The sequence below is a fragment of the Cynocephalus volans genome, chromosome 2 (genome assembly GCF_027409185.1).
Source record: "Cynocephalus volans isolate mCynVol1 chromosome 2, mCynVol1.pri, whole genome shotgun sequence".
Classification (NCBI taxonomy): Eukaryota; Metazoa; Chordata; class Mammalia; order Dermoptera; family Cynocephalidae; genus Cynocephalus; species Cynocephalus volans.
In genome coordinates this window covers 35,386,831-35,408,368 of record NC_084461.1, presented here as the reverse complement: position 1 = coordinate 35,408,368, position 21,538 = coordinate 35,386,831, and the positions used below count along the sequence as shown (strand labels likewise).

The 21,538-nt window shown below is 36.4% G+C and overlaps 2 protein-coding genes across 5 annotated transcripts in view; both read left to right on the top strand.

The window, feature by feature from the left end:
• FYB1 (FYN binding protein 1) overlaps nucleotides 1-1,786 on the top strand; it is a 121,737-nt gene extending 119,951 nt beyond the window's left edge. The window contains exon 19 of the mRNA XM_063087549.1: nucleotides 1,409-1,786. Within this exon, the coding sequence (XP_062943619.1) occupies nucleotides 1,409-1,786 (378 nt within the window). The remainder of the gene's footprint in view (nucleotides 1-1,408) is intronic.
• A 239-nt stretch (nucleotides 1,787-2,025) lies between these two features.
• The window catches only part of RICTOR (RPTOR independent companion of MTOR complex 2), a 131,017-nt gene continuing 111,504 nt past the window's right edge, over nucleotides 2,026-21,538 (top strand). For all 4 annotated transcript variants that reach the window (XM_063084527.1, XM_063084519.1, XM_063084513.1 and 1 more), the window contains exons 1-2: nucleotides 2,026-2,372; nucleotides 2,546-2,593. In XM_063084527.1, the coding sequence (XP_062940597.1) occupies nucleotides 2,324-2,372; nucleotides 2,546-2,593 (97 nt within the window). In that variant the 5' untranslated portion in view covers nucleotides 2,026-2,323. The remainder of the gene's footprint in view (nucleotides 2,373-2,545; nucleotides 2,594-21,538) is intronic.

Here is a 21,538-nt window from a genome sequence, read left to right as displayed (position 1 = left end):
GATACAGATGGGGTAGTTGAATAATGGTCTTTAAACGGAAACATATAGTTATAGACAAAATGCTATTGGAGTCAGGCTCTTATGTACCTCAAATAATTTTAAAATGGATTAGTTGTACTACTCGCCTTTCATGAAAGACTGAAAGAGAAAAGTTAAATTATATTAGGAAGGAATTAATTTAGAATAAATATGGATTAAAGAATAGGATGAAAAGGATTGGCTCAAAATTGGAACGATTGTTAAGAATCTGGTACAATTTGTACTGATAGATTTCTCCCTCTCTATGATGATGAAATGTGCTATTACATGGAGGGATGCAATACAAAGTTTTTAATATCCTGGCAGGATGTTAAGTTTTATGATTTCTGTTTTAGGCAGTAACTAGAAAAAATAATTTGCACCAAGCCTTGAAAGCTATAAAAAAGGAGCAAGTTTATTGTTATTAAAACTACTGTCAGGAGACATTTCTTTAATGTTTTTGTGTTACATCCTTAAATCTAAGTGCAATTATCAGCAGCAGGTATCTGAATGCAGATCTGGTAAGAAAAAGACCCAGAATATACAGACGGTGGGTAGTATCCTAAAGAAGCAGTGTTCCTGTTTTATTTTCCTGGTGCTGCTGCTTTATGTTCCTTTGGTTTTTCTTTTTGAAATTATTTATTTATTTTACAAGTGCTATATATTAACTTTAGGACATAAGCAAATGAGAACAAAAAACGCATATGTAATTCCACAACTGAGGGGGAAAAACAGTTAACATTTTGATGTATGTCTTCTCAGGCTTTTTCTTATGTGCGTGTGTAAATAAAATATTTTATAATGTATTCTTTTAATTTTACATGTATTTTAACCGTTCATAAAAACAGGACATTTGGAATCTCTTACTTTATTTAATATCATGAACATTATTTCTTATTGATATACTAGATCTACATCATCATTTTAAATGGCTGAGAATTTACATAATCCCCACCTTTGGTCATTTAAGTGTTTCCAGTTGTTCACTATTATTAACAACTGCAAAAATTATCTCCAATATTACTTTTTTTTTTTTTTTTTAAAGCAAGCAGAGTATTGGAACAAAGAAGAAATTCAGGGCATTTATTCATCAAGCAGATATTTATTGAACACTTATTTGGGCTGAACATTGCATTAACTGGGAGCTGAGAAAAAGAGAAGTGGTTAAGGCAAAAGCTCCACTTTCAATTAACTTTCAGTCTCACGGAACAGAAAGAGGAATTGAGGAACAAGAGGTGACAAAATGCTCACCCTCTCTTTAAAGTAAATCTAGTTTAAGATTAAGTTGTTGGGTCAAGGGTTAGGGATATATATAGTAATAAACTAAACCGCTTTTGGAATTAAACCCCTACAGTTAATAATTGTTAGGTTTCTGCATAAAAAGTATTAGCCCACAACATCTACATTAGCCACTCTCCTAGGAGCTACACAAACAGAAAACCCGGACACGGCCATCAGCACCCCCTCCTTGATTCCAGAAAGCGAGGAACCCCTGTCCCCGGCCTCCCCGCGGTGGCGCGCGCCCGAGACCGATCCCACCGCCCCGGCGACCGCCCTGCAGTCACGGCTTCTTCGCCCCCTTCCTGCGTCCTACGCCAGACAGTCAAAAACAAAACCTCCACCTAAGCACTTCCACTCGGAGAAGCCCTCCTGGCTGAGGGTGGCTTTGAAGATCAAGTGCAAGGCTGCTCGCGCGGTGGTCAGGGCGAGAGAGGAAAACAAACTTTGTTTCGTGTTAACTTGGTTGGAGCAAAACGATTCTAGGTAGAGATTTAAGTGAGACTCAGACTGCGCAGCGGGTTTTGTTTGTTTGTTTTATTTTGCTTTGTTTTTTATAAAAATCGTTTTACTTGATGAATAAGGACGCAGGGCTTGAAAACCAACAGGAGAATCTGGCGGGACGGTTCCAGCAGGTGGCCAGCCAGTCGCATGCCGGCCTCCTCCGCTCTGTCCGCAGCCCTTTGGACTCCAGTTTCCGCGGCGGCTGGACGGGAAGCATCCTTCACGCTGCAAACTCGCATCAATGGGATCCCCTCGTGGGAAATGCCCCCTCCCGGAAGACGTGCACTCGGGCGGCCCGGCACGTGTCCCCGCGCTCCTGGTCCGGGATGGGTGGGCGCCATAAGGTCCCTGCGGCCCTCGGGTCTGCGCGGATCTCACTCCGTGCCGGGGTCGAGCTGGCACCACCCGCCACCACCGAGGGGCGGAGGAGCTGCCGCGCGGGGCGGGCGCGGCGCGCGGGGAGGGGAAGGGGTTCTCGCGCGATTGGGCGAGGTTTCCGGTGTTGTGACTGAAACCCGTCAATATGGCGGCGATCGGCCGCGGCCGCTCTCTGAAAAACCTCCGAATACGAGGTAAGCTCGCTGAAGCCCTCACTCCCCACTGCCCGGCGCCCGTCAGCGCTGGCACTTGCCTTCCCCTGGCCTTGAGTGGGGGGAGCGAGCCAGGGCGCTGGCCGGAGCCAGGGCAGCCGCCGGCCGCTGGCCTGCGAGCGAATCCTAATTGGGACTGTGTCTGTTTCGCGCAGGGCGGAATGACAGCGGCGAGGAGAACGTCCCGCTGGATCTGACCCGAGGTAACGAGGGGCGCCGCGGGCGCTGGCGAGGGCGCGCTGCTGGGGAGGAGCCGGGCCCGGGGCCGGGGGCCGGAGGCAGGGGCGGGCCCCTCACGGCACCGGCGGAGGTGCGGGGGGCAGAGCCCGAGCCCCGCCTGCCGGCCCGCGGGAGCCGAGCCCGGGGCCGCCTCGCCGGACCCATCCCCCTTCCCTGTGCCCGCTTCCTTCGTCGGAACCCTGCTCGGGGCCTCGGGCAGCTGCGGGTGCGGAGGAGCACCAGCGGAGCTCGGCCGAGCCGGCGACCCTCTAGGTTCTCTGGACCCCCGGGGGAGCGTTTCACACTTATCCCCGAGCTCTGGCAGCCGAATCCCGGGGGCGGCCGGAGGGACAGGCTGTTATTTAGGTTGAAGGAGGATGTTTGAGGGAAGAGCGACCACATCCTGCCCTCCCCGTCCCCCGGAGCAGCAGCCGGACCTGGTCGGTTCTTGCTGACTGCGTGACTGCTTTTCTCGTTTTCCCACCGTCCTGTGGGTCCCGCAGGATTGATGACTCGGTAGTGAAGCCTAGACCCGGTCTTTACTGAGAAGTGTCTGGTTTACGCTGTATTTTCCTTTCCCGGGTCGCTGGGACTGTAGTTGGCAAAAGACCGCCCCTCGCCCTGCAGGTTCATTGTTTACCTTCTGCAGTGGAGATGGGTTAACAGGGTAAACCCGGGGTATATTTTTAAGGACCTAAGCCGGCTACTAGCCAGTATTTCTTCTATCAGTCACCTTACTAGAGTTCATTCGTCAATGTCTCGCTCTCTGAAGATTTAGTAGTTAGGGACGAGATTCTTTTCCCTTCCACGGTAAACAGAATTTGGTCTACTGATTCCGACGAAGTCATATTTCATACTAGCTGTAGCTAGGATTGTAAACCTGGTTCAGCTGTAGAATCAGTTTCTTTTTGAGATCTATAAACGCCTTAGGAAGTTTTTAAAAGGTCGTTGTAAACATACTGTGTGAGATTTATTTTTACCCTATGTTGGCTTTGACGTAATGACTGTCATCTGCGGAATTTGTTAGACCGGGCTCATTGTTGACAGCGGCTCATCTGTGTATTGAAAGCGTAGTGCATTCTGTAATTTGTTTTATTTTGTATATCATAATGTAAGATTACTGTTTTATAAACTGAAAGGCTAGTTTTCATTTAGCTGCAAGAGTACATTTTTGTAATTTAATATTTTATTCTGAAAGTTCAGGGACTTAGTTTTGAGTGAAGTAGATCCTTTTACAAGCAGAAACATTTCTGAAATACAATATAGTAGGGCTTAAGTACTGGAAATGGCAGGCAACTAATTAGAGCACCAATGCACTAATTTGAAACATTTTTCAGCAGATAGGTTTTGGGAATTAGTGAAGAAAGATGCAAAGCTTTTGATTTTTGTGCAGCAATTTAGAAACTTGACTATATATAACACTCTATGAAAAATTATGTAAAATAGGTTTTCTAGTAAACTTTTTAACAAAATAATGATAATTCCTATAGACCTGAAATTCACCATTTCAGGTCTGTAACAAGTATGGTTTATTAGTGACTTAATTTACATATAAGCATGTGTGTTTTGGATGGAGGTGAAAAGAGCATTTATTAGATAAACTTGAGTCTAATTTGTGCATTTAAAAATCTGCTTGGATGTGGTACTGGAAATAAATTACAGTTTTACTTAAACTTGAGTTTGTTGAACTCCTGTATGTAGTGGTTTCTCTGGTGTCAACATTTTGGCTTGCAGAAAAGCTATGTACAAATTTGATCAGATACCTTTGGTTTACTCCAGTTTTACTATGTTTACTGTTTAAAATGCTGTATTCCTGAGAATTTAGTAAACACCTAATTATGTCGCAAGGTGTTTCCAGGACAATATAAAAAGTGCAGAAAATGCTATTTTTGCTTACCCTGGCAAAATGTACTTAAGGTTGGAATAAAATATATACAGCCAATTGAAACTGATTGCAAAAGCAATGTGCAACTAAGAGTGAGAGGTTATTTGAGAACTGTATTACTAAATGATAAGTAAGTTTAGAATAAAAAAAGTAATCTGAGTTAGTCATTCTATAGTGACGCTGTTGTTTAAAGAAATTGTTATTCTGACAGACAGTTCATTGTTCAGAGAAGGCTTGTGGAGTTAACATGAAAGTTTAAGAGGAATTGAACTTTAATAATAATTTGAGAACTGTGAGGCAGTCCAGGTTGCAGCTGAAGGGCAGCTGTTTGTGGATTGGATTACAGCATGTAAAAAGATAAAAGTTTGGGCAACCAGAAATTTTTTGTTTAATGCTAAGGCAGTGTTTGTTCTCATTCTAATTGTTTTTATGTTATCTTTGAGAAGTTCATTGTGTAGATATCTAACAAAATTCATTATAAAATAGAAGTTGTGGTCATTGTAATCCCTAAGGGAACTGTCAACATGTAGTGAAGAGAGAGCTGACTATAAAGTCAGATAATCCTGGGTTGTAATCTCAGCTGTGATACTTAATAGTTGGGTGATTTGTGGCAAGTTACTTGACCTTGCTAAACCCCTGATTTCATCTTAAAAGAAGAGATAACTTCAAAGTGTTATTAAGAATGTGAGAAGTAAATGCATTATTAAAGTACTCAGCAAGGGATGGGATACTTTGTGAATGATATTTAACATTAGTCTCCTTCCTATATTGTGAAATCAGAATTCTTTAAGTCACATTAAAATATTTCAAATGAGTTTTGAATATTATAAACTTGTTAATAAGGAATTATGGTATTCAACCTTTATTTTTTTGTGACAAACTGTTGTGTGAATTGGGTATAGTCTATCTGAAGGAGCATTCTTGAATATAACAACTGTAAAAAAAGTAATCTGTGAAGTACCAATAAATTGAAGCACAATCTGTTTTACGCACTTAAGATAAAATGTAGTATTTTATTTTATAGAACCTTAGAATTTTTCTCTCTGACTCCAGAAAATTTCTTAGTGATAATGACTTGGCTACGATGGTTCTAAGGTTCTTTGGTTTGGGTACTGACGTTAGTGCTGTGGTTCATACATAGAGTGCCTCAATTAAAAATTGTAGGATTAATTTTGACCTAGTTTAGGAACTTCATTGTAGTCGATTTTACGGTTAATTTATTGGTAATTGTTGCTTTCAGTTTTGTTCAGACAACTGCTCTATGTAATTTGTGAAAGTCCCTGGTACTTGCTATTGATGTCATTAAATACTCTACATTATTGCATACCAAAATGTATTTTGAAACCCAGATGCTTCCATTAGCCACTTGCACTGCAAGGAGAGACCTTTTTTTTTTTTTTTTTTTAAATTTAATCAGTCCAGTAGTGCATCTCTTCCTGGTACTGAACAACTTGAAAAGACACAGTGTTCTTCCTGGGTAAGTCCCCCCTAGTATAATTTAATTATTGTGTTCAAAGTGAATTCCCAGAACATGGACACACCTGTATTCAACTACATTATTAGAATATAATTTATTTAAACGTACTATTGAGTTTTGTAAGTTTTCATTATCTAACCCCTTTTCTTTCCCATTAGTAAGAATAAAAAGTTTACTGTCTTGGTTACTGTTTAATACCTAGAAAGTAGGAATTTTATTGGAAATGATGTAGATTTGAACACTAACTTTTTGTTTTCTCATTTCTTCTAGTTAGGTTACTCATTAGTTGCTCACTTCAGTTAAACAAAACAAACATTGACTGAATGCCTGTTATATATCAGATACTGAATTAAGCGCTGGAGGAATAAAAATGAGGAAGGTGTTATCACCTTTTAAGGAATTTATTAGAACAGACATAAAGAAGTGATTTCAGTATGGAACAGTAAATTAAGTAATCAACCTGTACAAGGAACAGAAGTAGCCCAAAAGTAGCCAGAGGAGAGAATGATTATCTAGTGGGTAGAGGGTCAAAGAAGTTTCACAGGACTCTAGGGCTCACAGATTGACTTCTAATAAGAATGGTGGTAGACATAGTGGAAAGAAATATGGGCACTCTAGGGAATATATCACACCTTGGAAAAGGGAAAGTCAGTAGGTAAAAGAGCTGCCTAGGAGGCTACTGATATAATCTGACAGATGATGGAGGACGATCAGGTGTTGGCTACAGAAATGAAGTTGAATATATATTAGAATGGAGGAATCAACTAATTTGCTTTCTTCAGATTTCGAACTGGCTTTGTAATCACCCTACTCTGTACAGAGAGCTCTTATTTCTTAATTAAGAAAGTAGAGACTGTCTGGTGTGAATTCCCTAATCTCCCCATACTTAGTCTGTTCCCCTGAGTCACAAAGTAAAGAAAGCATCTCTATTCCTTCAAGGGTAACTTGAAAAGGAATTTTATGCTTCTAATACTGTTCCCTCTAAGATTCTTTGTAAAACTAAGATATCTTCTTTATTTCTTCCTTCCTATAGGCTCAGTTTTCTCATGTTCAGCAAGCATTTGTTATATCCTTCATATGGAGCCAGTACTATGCTAGGCATGAGTTGAGGGTGGGAGATATGGAGCGATAAAGACAAAGATTACAAAACGGTTTTTCTTTAGGCTCTACAGACAGAATAGTTTATCCTCACTCCACAACTTTATTTCCTAACCACTATAGTCTTGATAGCACAACTCTCCTTCTGTACTAAGAATACTTTTTTGAGGGATGCTAGTAAACGTCTTGCAAAACTCATCGGCATTTTTAAGTTTCACATTCTACTATTAGTACTATTACTGTATTAGTAGTTTTATGCCAGGCACTAAAATATATATTGTCTCACTTAATCTTCAGCAGATGTTTGAGGTAATCATCTTGTCCCTATTTTCCAGTTGAGAATACAGGCTTTGAGATTTTAAAGGACCAAAACTCAGAAAGGTATAATTGACCCAGGGTCACAGGACTAGTGAGTGACTGGTATGGTATGTGTTTGATAATCATCAAAGTCATGATGTGTAAAACTTTGCACCCCAAATTGTACCCACTTTTCATTTTCTAGGTCCTACTGCTGTGCTCTGTTATTTAAGCTAGAGACCAACTGCTTATCCTCTTCATTTTGTTGCTAAATTCCTCCAGTTTGCCTCCAAACTATATCGAATTCAATCTCTCCTTCTATTCCTATTTTCATTGGTCTAGTTCACATCTTCATTATCTCATTTGCATGACAGTAAAGTCTTGCTTCTGGTCTAACCTTTTCTACTCCCTCTGCTGCATGGCTGCCAGGGTTATTTCCATGAAATCTAGATCTGATCTTGTTATTCCCTTAAGTAAAAAACCATGAAGCACATACACACTCATACTTTACAGGCCCATGTTTGCTCACAGAATAAAGTCCAAATTTCTTACTTTGGCATTCAAGGCCTTTTATGATTTATTCCTATTTATTTTCCTGTGTACTACCTTAACCTTACAAGTCTCAGTGTATCTGCCTTTCTGCATAGTTCATCTGTGTAACACACTTCCATCCTTCATTGCAGAGTGTTTCTCAAGGAGATTGGGGAGAGTCTGTTAATCTAAAGTACCAACCCCCATTCTTGTTCTCTTCTCTTGGAGACTCTTATGCTCCTAGTTGAGAATAATTGCTTTAGTCAAGTAAGGCTGTTTGCTGTTCCTTGAACATGGCATGCAGTTACATATTTACTTGACTTTGCATAGGTGTTTCCTCTGCCTGGAATTGCATTTCTAGCACTTTATATCTATAGATATCCTAATTCTTTATGGTTGAGGTCACATGCCACTTCTGGGAATCCTTTCCTATCATCCCAGTGGGAATTTATTGCTTCCTCTTCTATTTTCTACATCTTTATTTCTTTCTAAATCACACTTAACATTGTCTCATTTTAGTTCTTTGTCTACTTCTTTACCCTTCACTAGATTTTAAGCTTCTTGAAGGCAGGAATCCTCTTTTACTCATTTTTAATATCTGCCCCCACGGCCCCCACCCCTGCACATCTATCATACCAGTATAATACTTACTGAAGAATTTATATTGAATGGAAGAGTGCAGAGAGATGAGAAAAGGAATAGTATAGTATTAAGGAGGATAAAAGTGAAAAAGCACTTTAAATTTGCAGTCCTGACAAACAATGAATTAATGTTGTGCTGTAAAATGGCGAAGTCCTTTTGGGAGGGATGATAATGAGTTCATCTTTGCACTTTGAATTTCAAGTAATTGACTCTGCCAGAGAATGTAAGAAGTAGCAGCAGATACTGGAATGGAGGTTTAGTAGTAGTATTCTGAACTTGTGGTCTGTCTAGGGTGTTGAGAAGAGAAAGAATGTACTGTAAATGGAGAAAGAGCTAAGGATTGGAATGTTCAAGGATAAGATGACAAGGGTGTATGTCATAGGGTAGGAATCAATAAGAAGAAAGGGGCTAACAGAAGAGAGGGAAATTAGGAATATTATGATCTCTGAAGCCAAGAGGAGAGTTTTGAGTTGAAGGGGCTGTGAGACTGTAGCGATGAAGTTGGGGTTTGGGGAACTCAGTTCTCCTCCTCCTAAATCTGGGGATGATCTTGGCATGCTATTTACCCTCTCTGTGCTTCAGGTTCCTCACTTCTAAAATGCATAATACTTTACATTTGTAGCACTCACCTTCCATCTTTGTGATTTCAGTTTCCTAACCTCTCATATAAGTATTACTTTTACACTTGTAGCACTTTCACCCTCTTTGTGATTCTCAGGTATCACCACTTTCCTGGGATATTGAAAGGTTAGAAAGCATTTACAGTCTTGTTAAATCACCAAGAGAAGCATTCCCATAAACAATAATGAATACATGTAGAAGTGGTGGTATTTCATAGCACTTTAAATGTAAATTACAGTCAACTTTCAATTTCCTTTAAGTGATCTATCTGCAGTGACTTGCTGCCTCCTCCTCCTTTCAGGTCTCAGGCTACCTGAGAAAAACAGGAAAATAGGGCTGTGAAAAGCACAGTGGGGTGAGTGAATGGTTTGCATGCCTATGTATCTGTACCTCTGACTATCATCAGGTACACTCCACTGTCAGTTAACTGCACTCAAAAAGATGGGTAATGGTAGAAGAGTGCTAAATATGTAATCTAAGTATTTCTTCTTATTTATATGTGGTTTGGAAAGATTTTATCTTCTTTTTTCCCCTACAGTAGGTTGATGTATCGTTTCTTTGACATTTTATTTGAATTATTAGCATCAATTTTTATTTCCTAAGCAAATACTGTTAGAGTAGTGGAAGAAAGTAAACAGGTTAGAATATTTATTAGGTACTTCACATACGAATAATGGGGAGTTGACTGTTAATACATTTCAGATCATCCATTGTTTTATAGTATCTGCTTTTTGTTAGTGTGGCCAGGATAAAGCTGAATAGCTCCTTAAAAATTATATTTCTACAACGAATTATAATTATAAAATTATACAGATGCCAAAGTAAATTGAAAATAATTTTGTAAAACTAGCTAAATAAAACATTCATTTACCCAAAGTAATAAGGTCGAAAGAACCTAAACTTGCAAACATTCTTCATATTCTTACAGTCTTTCAGCCAGACAGGTTGCATAAACTGAATAATATAGCTAGTAATGGGGGAGTTCATATAAAATATAATAAAATTGAGGATTTGCCAATACTTTAAACATATCCTTTTTTAAGGAGTCAATTGAATTTAATAAATATAGAAAATACTTTTTCTTAACCTTAATTACTTGGATTTTAAAGACTGGCTCCTACAATTACTTTTCCATTTTTTTAATCCCAGTATGTTGAAGAATTTGGATTTGTAGTAGTTTTGCTAATGTCAACCAGTATATTTTTGATGAATACATTATATAGTCATGTTGGTAAGCGTTATTGTGATTGGGGGAGGCATAAATCTTTCTAAAAAGAGTTTATATTATAGGTGGGATGTAGCTGTATCAGTGCACAGTGTAGGGTAGTAGTATTTGAAGTATCTGTCAATTATCTTTACAAAGAACTCAAAACCTAGAAGAATTCAGGAAAAAAAAAATGGGAGATAGCTAAAGAATGACCTAGAGGAAAGACCTCACAGAAGTGACAAAGAGGTGACACCTGTAAGACTTTGCATTAAAGGGTAGCATTTAAACAGATAGAGTTCTGGACCAGGGTTTTAAAAACCATAACTAAATTGTGTGAACTAACATATTCCTGGCATATTATTCAGTATTTCAAGAAAATGTTGAGAAAAAATTGGTGGTGAATTTTTTCATCTATATAAATCTCTTAACTGTTGAAGATTGATAATATTTCAAGTTTGGGCTCTTTTGACCTTTGAAGGTAGTGCTGCACTGGACTGAGAGATTTTGGATAAACTTTATAAAGTATGTGAAATAATTGTTTGTGTACTTGTGACTGTGAGTTGATTATATAAATGCCTGCATTCCAAACTCAAACTCAAGCATAAATGATTTTTTTTCTTCCTTGGTTTTGTAGTGTATATGTCTCTCCTCTTCATTAATACTTTTTTTTTTTTGGTGGCTGGCTAGTCGAGATCCAAACCATTGACCTTGGTGTTATAGCACCATGCTCTAACCAAAAACGCCGGCCTTTCTTCATTAATACTTTTGATTGAGGGTAGTATGCACATTCACAGAGCTCTGTAAATTTGTTATCAAATTTATTTTTAGATGTATGCAGTCTGGAATTAGAGACTGTAAAATGGAATGGATACTGTTTTGTTATTGTCCTCACAATTTTAAATGTGTGGCCTGATAGTGAGTATTTGTATAATTTGAAATTAATATTATCCTGAAAAATGCAGACTGTTTTACTGCCGAATCCAGACACCTTACCCACACTTCTGCTGATCTGGATAGAGAATAAATAGTGTTTGAGGAAATTATTGCTCTTTTTATTAGAGTAGTGAAATAAGACTTGAATTGCCACTTGCAGGGATTTTAGTAATCTTGCTCTGAATCCAGTGTAATTTCATGTTACTTATATAATGAATAAAGAGTGAAGAGACAGAGAAGCTGTAAACAAAGAAGACTGCCAAGTAATTTTTTTAGTTACTAAAAGAAACAGCTTGCCATATAGAAATGTATTTAACTATTTTAGATGTGTGCACATACATATTTTTATCAGGAGTTTCATACTTAAAGGAATCACATCTTAAAATAGTATTGCTAAATATTTCCGTGCTTAGTGTTCATCCTTCATGTACTGAAACTTTTAAATCATCTGTTTTTTTATCTCATAATTCTATTATGTACTACCTAAAGTTCACCACACTCCTATCACCACCAACCCCTACCCCAAAGGTGGGGGGAAAAAGGAAAAAAGAAAAAATCTGAGGGGAATTAGAATTGCAGGAGAGATGCCAGTGGTTGGAAACATACTTTGAGGTAGGTGAGCTGTTAACTCTAACATTTAGCTATATGGTTGTTTCTGTGTGTGTGAACAACCAGGTGGCAAATAGAATATTGTGAACTTTTTATTCAGCACATTTGTTGTAGATAAAAGTTTTTAACATATCTGTCACATGTGATATTAGTATAAAATACTAAGAGTTTTTTCCCACCTTGTTTATTTAGAGTGACTTATGGTTTTATTACTGTAGTCTATAATTTCTACTGTATTTTCGAATGAACTTGGTACAATGAAGTCAGATTAATTCTTTCTTTTTTAAGTTTTTTGGTGGCTGACCTGTACAGGGATTGAACCCTGGACCTTGGTGTTATCAGCACTACACTGTAACTAACTGAGCTAACTGGTCAGCTAGATAACTTCTTGTGTTATATAAGGTTTCTTATGTCATATAAGAATAATTCTTGCATAAGATTTTTATAACTTTTAAATAAGTTCAATTTTAGATTAGAATAGCTATAAAAGTGTTTAAATCACTTTGATAAGAACTTTAAAATTGTCTTATGTCTCATGGTAGAATTCAGTGTTGTATGTTCATGTTTCAACATTGTTTTGAATATTTTTTGGAATGCTCACTTATTGTTTTACCTAGCAAAATGGGGGAAGTTATTTGAAAAGATGCTGGTTGTTCTTCAAAAGTAAATAAGAAGGAGATGATAAAGAAATTTGAGTAAACTGTGACACTTGCCTTTTACTATGTTATTATTTCTTCTTACAGTTACTTTGTTTTATTTAAAAATATGCGATTGATTTTTGAGTTTTAGTTTTTCACATACATCAATAATTACTTCTATGTTGTAAAAGTACCAGAGAAAAAAGTGTCATTATCTTTAAAACCAATAAACATATTGCTACTAAATGTTCACCTGGGATATTTGAATATGCATGGGTTGGGGAAGGTGTGTGTGTGTGTATAAATCTGTTTATTTTTAGGCATATTTGGAAGCTACCTTAGAAATAATTTTATTAGCTCTCCCACTCAAAGCAGGAATCCTCATTACAATATCAAATGGCTGTCATTCTTCATCACTCAAACCCTCCATGGATGAGTAGGTTATTCACAGTAGTTTGTTCCTTTGTTGAGAATTATGTTTGTTAATAAAACTCTTATATCAGATTAGCCAAAAAACAAATTAAAGAATAACTATCAGTAATCGGTCCTAGTTCTTTCCTTTTAAACAATTTTTTCATTCTTTTATTTGATAAGTATTTACAATTAGAAAGTAGTAGGTGTAATAGGTTCAACACTGCAGGATTATTAAAGAGTCTTATCCTTTTCCTTTTGTCACACAAGTCAGTCACCAAGTATTTGTTGAGTATCTGTTATGTGTCCAGCATTGTTCTAGTTGCTAAATGTTTAAGAAATGGTCTTTGATTACAAGAAATTAGCAGCAGCCACCATATTTTGAACTATGTTATATGTTGGAATCTATGTTAAAAATATCACATAAATTATCTAATTTAGTCTTCCTGCGTACTTAGCAAATATGTATAAATGTAACTGATGAGGAAAGTGGGTTGATGCCTAACTAGCCCAAGGTTATATAGGTATTAGGTGGGATTCAGACCCCTTTCGTTGTTTTTAATTCTAAAACCCACATACTTAACCCTTTACAGTCTTTCCAAAAATAATATCAAGTACAACAGAAGATAATTCATACTACTGGGATTAAATGAGTACTATATATAGTGGAAAGTATTTAGAGCCATCAGGAAACAGATTATTAACTGAGCCCTGAAATGTACATTTTAATCATTTAGGATAAAATTATTTCTGTGACTACTACATATTTCTCTTCTTTCTTTTGAAGAATATACCAACTATATTTTAACTTTTTCTCTTTGGCTAGGGTTGTCATGAACATCGATTTTTGTGTTGGGGGTGGTGGAAAGACAATTATCACTCTGTGTATCTGGCTGTGGTTTTGATTTATGTGCTGCTTCATTGCTCTCAGCTGTTGCTTTACATGCTATTACTGTTCCTATATTTAGCAGTCCTTTAATTCTTAATTTTTTTACTTTTATTGTGGTGTAGAATGGAAACTGTGTAACTGGACTTATGTTAATATTATATATAAAATAAATGGGTTGTGATTATAAAGAATTAAAGGGCCTTACTGTCAGTAATATATATGACCTGTAGTGAATAAATGTGGTGATGATACCTACTTTGAATTTTTATTGTCATTTTTTGGAGTGCTTATGTTTGCATCCTGCTTGTTTTCCAGATAGGTAATTGCCTCATAGCATAGTTCAAGGTAGGCAAAGTGACTTGATATAAAGATGGTATATATGTATATAATATGAATAGTAGTATTATATGAAGATAGATAATAAGGTACAAAATTTGACTAGTATGGACAAAATAATACCTTAACTGCATGATATGAAGATAGTCTAGCATTGTAATTAAGGCCCAGACAGATCTGTATTTGAATCCTGACCCTGCCTCTTCGAAGATTATGACTTTGGACAAGTTGCCTTTTCTGAGCATATATTCTCATCTCCATTGGACATAATACTTATTTGAGGAGTGAATGAGATATTTGTCAAATATTTATTACAATTTTGGCACATAGATAGAAATAGATATTAGGTTTTCTTATTTGTATGGTCAGTAAAAGCATGAGAAATGAGAGAAGGGAGATCTGTGTGAGCTGGAAAAAAAATCATAGAAAGCGGGGCATTCTTTTGGTGGGTAGAATGTGGTTAAATTAAGAGGAAATAGGGCATGAATAAAGGCATGAAACATTTTACTGAAAGGAACAAAGATACAGAATTTTAATATTAATATTGGATTTGAAGGGTAGAGGTAGGTAAGTTATTGAGTTCCTTGAAAAATATGTGGAGAAAACAGTAAACATTATTTTAAAATACTTTTTATTGAAAGAGAACATAGATCCAAAAAACGTTTGTCATAAATGTACAATTCTGTGAATTTTGACAAACTGAACACATGGGTAATCAGAACCCAAATCAAGAAACGTAATTTTGCAACTCCCTAGAAGTTCCCAATGTGTTTCCTTCCAGGCACTACTTCCCACGCCGAAGAAGCTACTATCCTGACTTCTAACATCATAGATTAGTTTAGTCTGCTTTTGAACTTTATATAGTGTACTCATACAGTATGTATATACTCTTTTGTATCTGGCTTCATATGCCCAACGTTATATTTTATAACCATGTTATATGTAGAGTTGAAGTTATTTTAATCCAAGTCTGCTTATGTGTGTCAGGTATATCATGATGTGGATGGATTCTTTACTTTTGGATAGGCGTAGATTTATAGGGGTGGGCAGCGTTTGCAATAGTTACTATAATTCCAACTTAATTTAAAAATTTTAAATCATTTTCTGTGTTTCTCTTTTGCCTCTTCAACCTGACCTTTTGATTTAATAGGTTTTAGCTAGTTAACACATCTAGATAGGTGAATTTTTTTTTTTTTCTGAATGACTGTTTAAAGAAAAGTAGAGAACGAGATTAACATAAAGCGTTCGAAACTACAGGTTAGAAAGTTGGAAAAATTAGAAATTCCAATCCAGTAAAAGTGTTGTGTTGACGTAATTTAGTTGGTGGAATGAATACCAAAATTGGTTTATTTCTGCAGAGTAAAAGGGAAGATGATAAAACAATATTTGGTCCTTAGTTCAACACTACTCTTATTTGGAAATACCAGTATGTGTTAATATGTTAGATTTACAACATGTAATTGTAATTGTGCATCAAAGTTGAAAAGTTATTGGAGAACAAAATAGAGATGTTTCTCCTTGAAAGAGAATACGTTTCGTTATCTTATCTGATTTTTATTTAAAAGCTCCCCCAAAAAACCCATTAGAACTGTCTTATTCTGCTTCAGATTTCACACATAAGGAAGTTATAAAGTAATGTGATTGATTATTTAATACACATATTAGAACTTTATGAGACTGAGTGCTTAAGATCTCATTGATATTTATAAACTATTTCTGTGTGATTGTTTCTCTTCTTGCCTTGTTTTTCTCAATTTCTCTCCTTGGTTTCTGTTTCTGTTTTGCTATTTCTACCCTTCTGGTGACTCTTTACTATAATGGAACATGCTATACGGGTGGTTTACATTTTTCTTTTGCTGTATTTCATAGTGTTTTATGTTTAATCCTGTTTTAATTTTTTTTCCTTGTGAGTTGGTGATGTGAGAGTTGGTGATAGAAAAAGATTCCACTGCCCATCTATTGGTGCTTATCTCCAAGAAATTAGAACTGAGTCTTTCATAGGAAATTGATTATATACTGGACAACAACTTGACAACGCGTGTTTAGCATAGACATAAATAAAATTTTACTTATTTCAAATGCAAAAGCAATAGAGTAAATGTGAAAGTGAAACAAAAATATTGAACTCTATTGAAAAGTGAAGAAGTTTCTGATGAAGTGCATTTTCTAAATGCTGATTAATTAATAAATATTAGTATTTATTTTAAATATTTAAAATGTTTTAAATGTTATGCATACACTCTTTGGAAGTATGGAAAACAATGAGTTTGGAATTTCCTGAAGGTGGGAACATTTAATAACCCTGAAAGATCCTTCCTGATTCTGAGTCTAGGCTGTTTAGTTCACTGAGCAGGTTTAAACTTAGTTTGGATTATTAGTTACTAAAATAATACTTCTTGTTAGTGGTGAATTTTAAGTGACTGCTTATTTGATTCTATTGATTAAGAACGACACAATGCAGTAAATCTGTATTTTTAACCAGGATTATATTATTTTAATCAGGATTATATTACTTATTGCTCTTATACAATGGCACATCAATTTTTTTCTGTTTTAAATGACTTTTCCTACAATAGAGTTAAGTAGTGTGGTAAACTGTTGACTGTCCAACATGATCAGACCTTGGTCTAAAATGATATGAACAACATTACCAGATGTGAAGGTTTATCAAGTGATGTGTTGTTTTAGCAGACATTCCAGAAATTATATGCTTCTAAATAGATGTTGTTTCCTTCTAAGCAGTCCCCTTGGAAGGGCATGCACTTGCTTTAGTGATGTTGCCACTGTTCAAAACATTTAAAACATTCTGCTTCTGAAGATTGCTAAAAGTTATAATGTAGTCCTTTAAATTGCTGTTTGGCAGAATTGGATGAATTGGAGTTTGGGAAATCCTCAAATATAAATTGGGCTCAAATTTGAGAAGTCATTAAATCATTAATTTATTCACTCATTAATTTGAAAAAATTTTTTTTTGAAAATTCATTGAGTGCCTGTGTTATTCTCTGTACTACTAAATCCTGGAATGTCGTGCATGAAAGACAGATAATTTTATTTTAAACCGCTACTATATGCAATGACTGCCATTATAATCTAGTCCCTGGCTACCTCTATAACTATTCTCATTTCCTAACTCTTTTCCCGTTATTCGGTATGTTTAGTGAAATGACTTCCTTGCTGCTCATTTCTAATCATATTTTCTTTGCAGGGCCTTTGTACCTCTATTATATTCTGTCTGGATTGTTTTTCCTCCAATAGTTGTATGACTGGCTCCCTCACTTCATTTAACTGTTCAAATGTCACCTTTTCAGTGGGGCCTTCTCTGATCATTCTATCTAGAGTAGCCCCCATCTCCATCACTTTCCCTTCTTTCATACTGGTTTTTCTTTCATAGCCCTTGTCATACTAACATTACAGTATATATTATTTGTCTCCCTAGAATGTAAGTTTTGTGAAGATAAGTACTTTTTGTTCACCGTTGTATCCTCAGTGCCTAGAACAGCCCCAGCACATTGTATTGCTGGATAATGTTTGTTAACTGAATAAATGACTATCAAATTTGTGTTCTAGCTTGAGGGCTCCAGACCAATTTTTCTCTGCTTACTCAACATCCTAACCATGTAGTGAAATACATCAAACTATATATTTCAAACTTACTAATTATCTTATTATTCTAAAAATATTTCTATGTTTCCCATCTGGGTTAAGAGCAGTACTTTAATTGGGCCAAATCAGACACCCAGGAGACATCCTAACCTCATTCCTTGTCCTTTTTCCACACACCAAATCTGTGACCAGGTGGTAATGATTTTATCTCTGAAATACTTGTAAAATTTGTTTTTTCTATTTCTGTTGCCCTGCCTTTATTCAGGCCCTTGTTTCCTTTCCTGCATGATTACATGGGCTTTATAACTACTCTCCTTACTCTATTTGTATCCTTTCCCAATCTACTCTCTTCTCTTTATCTAACAAGTTTTCCAAAGAGTCAATCTTAACTTCCCCGGCAGGGTTAACATCTTCCTTTGGACATTTCATGATATATTGCATGCTACCTTTCTTATAATATTGCTGTAATTTTGTTTACATATCTGCCTTTCTCAGTCACAATTGACAAATATTTATTGACTTGTCCTGGGTACTGATCTTTTGCTGGCGATTTATTGGTGAGAAAGATTGAGGTCCTACACTTGAGGAACTTATATTTTAGTGGGGAGAACATAGACAGTAAACATGTGAACATAGAATTTTAGGTACTGATAAATGCTATTAATATATAAAATTGGTAATGTGAAAGAGAGTTGACTGGTGGTTGGGGGGATTGTCAAAGAAAGCTTCTCTTGAGACAGTAATATTTAGTTGATACTGGACTAATAAGGCACCATGTAAAGATGTAGGGAGAAGGTCTTCCAATTAGAAGGAACAACTAGTATGAACAACTAGTATTTCCCAGAGATGGGAAAGAACACCAGTATGACGGGTGCTGATGAATGAGAGAGAGTGGAGGAATGTGAGATTAGAAGAGAGTGATAGACAAGTAATAACGTGGAGAAGGTGTTACGTTTACAGAGGGAAATCATTAGAGGATTTTAGGCAGGGGAGTGACACGATCTGATTATTTAGAAAGATCACTTTGCTCTGTGAAGAATAGACTGTAATCCTTGAAGCAGGTTTTGCATGGCACATGTCACTAAATCGATGTTAATTGAGTGAAAAAGTGAATAAATTAATCCTTTCAATTTGATCATAAGGTAGGAAAGATTAACCAGTTTGAATCACTTGAGACTTAAGTATTGCCTTTCAAGAGGAGAAAGCAGCAAAACCAACATTGTAGAAACGATGGTTGTATTAATATGTCACTTCCTTGTAAGGTATATGTTTATAACGCTAATTACTTTAATATTTTTGAATTATCAAGTAATGTCTGTATTATTAATTTTAATGACAATTATTTTTTACTGTGGGTGGAAATACTGTATTTATTTGCTTGTTCGGTTAATTAAAGAGTATATGCCATAAGCAGAGAGTATTCTGCTAGATTCTCTGAACTTTCAAGGTTAAAGTTACTAGATAGATCAGACTCTGCTCTTAAAGAAGTTTCAGTTAGTTGCATGTCATTCCAAAAATGTAGACTGAATGGATAGTTAAACTAGATGGACAAATCAGGTGGCCCAGAAGGGAGTTGTTAGCCTTGTATAACCTCTGTAAAAGATAACTCTGTTCACTTTCCGGCTGCTCCTGTTAGATGCTTTCATTTAGATGTTGAATCTGTCCTTGGGAGTATGGAGAAATAGGGAAAATGGAAGAATGAAAGAAATTAGTGTTGCCTTTGTTGTCTTTAATGTTTTGTTTTTTTTTATTTCTGAATATGAGTTCTCCCCTTCCTCTTATGTTAATCATTCCCTTCATGCAATTATAATCTGCCACCGCCCTCCCACCTATCCAGCACCAAGATATGTGGGCTGTAAGTGCTTTGGAAACAATCTTTTTTCTTGGAGCTTAAGCAGAATGACTTATAGTCAAACTTTGGGGAAATTCTCGTCTTTCACTTCACAACTTTTATTTATGTATTTTTTTGTTCCTTTTTTTTAGTGAATGTGATCCCTGCGGTCTCTTCTTTAGCATCTAGATTTTCAACCAGTTGCTAAAGCTAAAATCTTTATTATTTATTTATTTTTTAACCTATGCTTGCTTCCTAATTCTGTGGATCAACATTTATGTTGCTTTGTGTTGCTTCGCCCCCATGGATTTGTCACCCCACTTCCCCTGGGTGATGGAGATGCAAAGGATTACTCAAAGCCCATCTCTTCTGAGCAGTGAGAGGCCCCAAAGTGGTTAACTTCCCTGGAACCCTCCAGCGAAAGAGATCCCTTCCTCGGGAAATTAACACCAAATTGGGGTTCTCTTCCTCCATTTATTTTCCAGACCAGGAAGTTACAGGAAGAGATGTAGGCAGGGTTATAGTTTAACAGTATAGGCTGGTAACTTTCAGTGAAACAAACCAGATGACATTCCAGTAAACAATTAAGTGATCTTGTCAACACAAGCTTGATCTTAGCAAACATTCCTTCTTACATCAATTTCTCAGTATCTTTACATAACAGTCAGTAACTAGTCTGTCTTTGAGCCAGCAACCTGCTGCGCCACAATTCTTATCTTGCACCAGAGACTTATAGCCTGAGGAAAATTTCCGGTCCTTGCAAGGTCAATATTTGAAACTGCAAGGCTTTGGAAAACCAGGCTCTGTGAAGTACATATGCTTTATAGTATATTCCACACATTTATACATTTAATATTTATTTTTATGTGCCAGGTAATGTGCTAGATTCTAAATATTTTCTAAAGGGACTATAGCATAAGCACATTTGTGCCTTTGGTAGAGCAAAATCATGGTTCAGGTTTAGCAAATACATGATTGCTGCTGTGACAGAGATCACTCAGCAATCACCACAGTCTTTCCTCTGAGTTACGCTGAGGGTTCATAATCCTCAGTGTAGTATTCTCAGAAGCACTAGGGCTGACACTAGAGTTGAAACTTGTTTTGCCAGTACAAGTATAATTGAATAATGTCTGCATTTTGGTTTGTTGATTGAGCAATGTTTTCCTCTTAGAGCAAATAGAGAAGGAGGATTTAACTACTAAATAAATTGTAATGTTGTTTTTTATTGTTAACATTTCAAGTTAGATACATCAGGACATTGAAATAGCCTAAAATAAATTAGGGAAAAATTATGAAAAATTTTGAGTAGCGATTTGTCTTTTAAAAAAAAATTGGTAAATAAAAGTGGATGTAATCTAGTCAATTGAACACTCTTACATGTTAGTGTAAGTTTGATTGATAGAAGTACTGTGGATGTGATTCTTAACTGATACTATTATTTGATATTTGTCACTTGATCTGAACTGAGAATTAGTAAGCCGAGTTTTTCACTAAAGAAGGGCTTTGTGGGTTATAAAATAATGTCAGTGAAGATTACTGGTATGGATCCTTAAAGCTCAATGAAGCTGAATAAGCACCTAGAGTTTCAAGTTAGAAACTTCAGTGATTACTTAATGTAGTGAGACTTTTAACAGAAGCAGCGGGCTCTCTAGTAGATCAGCTGTCAGTGTACTTTGAGGAGATTTTGACAGTATTTAGAGGACTACTGGACTACTTCAGATAAATTAGTCAGTGATCTACTTCAAACCTCCCGCCCCCCAGTTTTATTATACGTTTGCATCCACATGCATACATAAAATAGGAACTGCAAATTATGGAAAACCTCATTACTTCAGACCTTATTAGTGATTTGTACAGGTCTGGATTAACTACAGTTTACCTTTGCAATACTGTGAAAAGCTGTTCTTTTTTTATATATTAG